This window comes from Otolemur garnettii, unplaced genomic scaffold (genome assembly GCF_000181295.1).
Source record: "Otolemur garnettii isolate 467f Iridium unplaced genomic scaffold, OtoGar3 scaffold00024, whole genome shotgun sequence".
Lineage (NCBI taxonomy): Eukaryota > Metazoa > Chordata > Mammalia > Primates > Galagidae > Otolemur > Otolemur garnettii.
The window spans coordinates 3,982,455-3,985,328 of record NW_003852419.1 but is presented as its reverse complement, the minus strand read 5'-3'; the positions used below and the strand labels follow the sequence as shown (position 1 = coordinate 3,985,328).

Below are 2,874 nucleotides of genomic sequence, written 5' to 3'. Positions count from 1 at the left end.
TTTTTTGGTTGCAGCCATCATTGCTGTGTGGTGGGCCCAGGCTGAATTCGAATCCTCCACCTTAGGTGTATGTGGCTGGTGCCTTAGCCACTTGAGCCACAGGCGCTGAGCCCCTACCTGGAGACACCATCCTCAAGTCTCTAGTGCTGCACCTGTGCTAGGAGACCCCACCTCATTTTCTCTATCACTATAATAGCGTTGGAAGATTTATTCCAGAGTCTAAAGCCCTGCTACGGATCCCACACCATCAAGCTGCCAGTACACTGAGACCTGGTTAGAGTAAAGTTGCACCGCTGCAAGAACCCATAAAACTCACATCTAGCCGCTGCTTTTACTAGAGCGCCATCTTGTGATCTCCCCTCACTCCAATCAAAGAGAGTTTCCAGCAAGGAACCGGAGCCCTTTGAAACCAGTTAGTCCTAAGCAGAGAAAAGAAGTCAAAGATGAGAAGAAACCAGCAAAAGAACCTTGCAGCATGAAAACTCAAAATAGATCAGTACCCCTAAGGGATCATAATGGGGCAACAACAGGGAACTGCAACTATAAGGAAATTGTTGAAATGACTGAAATGGAATTTGGAATATAGATGGCAAATAAGATGAATGGAATTGAAGAGAAAGTTGAAAACCAGCTAAAGAAGCTCAAAAAAATTTCAGAAAATTAATGAAAAAGTCACTGAAAACTAGGCAAAATCAAGAAAGATGTAATGGGACTTAAAGAAATGAAAGTCATTCAGGGAGTTTCAGAACAGCAGAAGGTTTTAGCAACACATGAAGCCAAGGAGAAGAAGGAATCTCAGAGCTTTAAGACAAGCTCTTGAGCTAACCAAGTCATTTAAAGTGGCAGAGAAGTACAAAGGCTGTGGCTTTACAGCAATCACCTAGAGGGATTTGGGACTGCAAAGTGAACACACATGCGACTTGTTGGTATCTCTGAGGGAGAAGAGGAGAGCACTAGAGCTGGGTTTTTGAATTTGGTAAATATTCTTTACTGGCGTAGGGGCTAGTCATTTTATATAAGCACTACGAACTTTTATTATAAGGGAATGGTTATCTTGTTTTAGGAATAACCTGGCTACTTTTTCAGCCAATCAGCATCATTCATTTCATGGCCAACTTTGTAGAGAGGCCTCTACTTTATACTGTCATAAGAAACAGGTGAAGGAAAAATGTTTCTGTCTTTGACATATAGTTTAATAAAGGACTTTATAATTTACTGCTTGATAGTGTTATCATCAAATAATACTTGAGAATACTCAGGCACACAACTCTAAGAAAACAAAGAGTTGTCATCCTGTAGGAGCTTATATTTTTGAAAATGTAGCCCAGACTTTCAAGCTTTCTAACCTATTAGAAGGCAGTTAGCTGCTCTTTTTTTTTTTTTTAGACAGCATCCTCAAGCTGTTCCCCTGGGTAGAGTGCCATGGCATCTCAGCTCACAGCAACCTCCAACTCCTGGGCTCAAGCGAGTCTTCTGCCTCTGCCTCCCAAGTAGCTGGGACCACAGGCGCCCGCCACAACGCCTGGCCATTTTTTGGTTGCAGCCATCATTATTGTTTGGCGGGCTTGGGCTGGATTCGAACCTGCCACCTTGGGTGTATGTGGCTGGTGCCTTAGCCACTTGAGCCACAGGCACCGAGCCTAGCTGCTCTTTTAATTGTCAGCTACATAGCTGGGGAAACCAGTGCTTGAGCTTAGGAATAAACATGCTTTTTTTTCCCTGTGGACTGTTAGTTTTGAATGACACATCATTTTATAGCCAAATAAAGTGATCAGACTATTCAAGTCACACTGATTTCATATTCTGTTTTTTCCAGATGTCATCATTGCCAAGAAGAGCAAAACTACAGGTTCAGACTGCAGTATTGAAAGATGGATTTCCTTTCTTCTCTGAGTTGTAAGAATATTGGTTTAATATGGGGTGGGTAAATGATTATTTTTAAGGAGTAATGCATCTGTCAGTAACTGCTTGCATGATTTGGGTGGAAGAAAATTATCTTTCATTCATTCATGCAATGGAACTCATGCTATGTTCCAGTCTCAATCGAAATAAAGATAAAGTGTTGGTGATAAAGTGTTAAATAAGAGGAAAATAACCAACTTACCATATAACATAATAATATAACATAACATAATGTAAGCTCCATGAGAGCTGGAAGTTTTATGTATTACTTTAGAGCAGTGTTTGTCAGCCTCTGAAATACTGACATTGTTTGCAGAATAATTTGTTGTGAGGCCTATCCTTTGCCTTGTAGGATGTTTAGCAATATCCCTGGCATCTACCCACTAGATGCCAGTGGCATTCCCCCAAGTTGTGATAATTGAAAATGTCTCCAGATATTGCCAGATGTCCGCAGTGAGAATCTCTGTGTTACACAGTACCATATGAGGTGCTCTGAAGATATTTGTTGAATAAATGAGTGATTAATGTTAGACAATAATAAGTACTATAAAGAAAATTAAAGCAGGATAAGAGAGCATGCTGAGTAGTTGTAGTAGGGGGACATTTTGGACAGAATAGTGAGGGAGTTTTTTTAGAGGATGTGGCAAGAGATCTAAGGGAGAGTTGGGAGTGCAACCTGCAAGGATCTTGGGGATGGCTGTTCCAAGTAGAGAGAGCAGTAAGTGCAGAGACTCTGAGGCAGGGGTGACTTTGGTGTGTTCAGCGAACAGCAGGAAGACCAGTGTGGCCAGTCCAGAGTCATGAAGGCAGAGAGTGATAAGAATGGGTAGGTTCTAATAGGCTGTGACAGGGCCTTGAGATTTTATTTGAAGTAGGTTGGAAAGCCATTGGAGGGTTTTGGGCAGGGATGTGACGTGATCTGATGTGCATTTGTAAAATATCATTCTAGTTTACTGGCGTAGGGGCTAGTCA

At 41.8% G+C, this 2,874-nt stretch overlaps 1 protein-coding gene across 1 annotated transcript in view; it reads left to right on the top strand.

Annotated features, from left to right (window-relative positions):
- SRBD1 (S1 RNA binding domain 1) overlaps positions 1-2,874 on the top strand; it is a 248,375-nt gene that overhangs the window by 8,503 nt on the left and 236,998 nt on the right. The window contains exon 2 of the mRNA XM_023512062.1: positions 1,817-1,896. Within this exon, the coding sequence (XP_023367830.1) occupies positions 1,817-1,896 (80 nt within the window). The remainder of the gene's footprint in view (positions 1-1,816; positions 1,897-2,874) is intronic.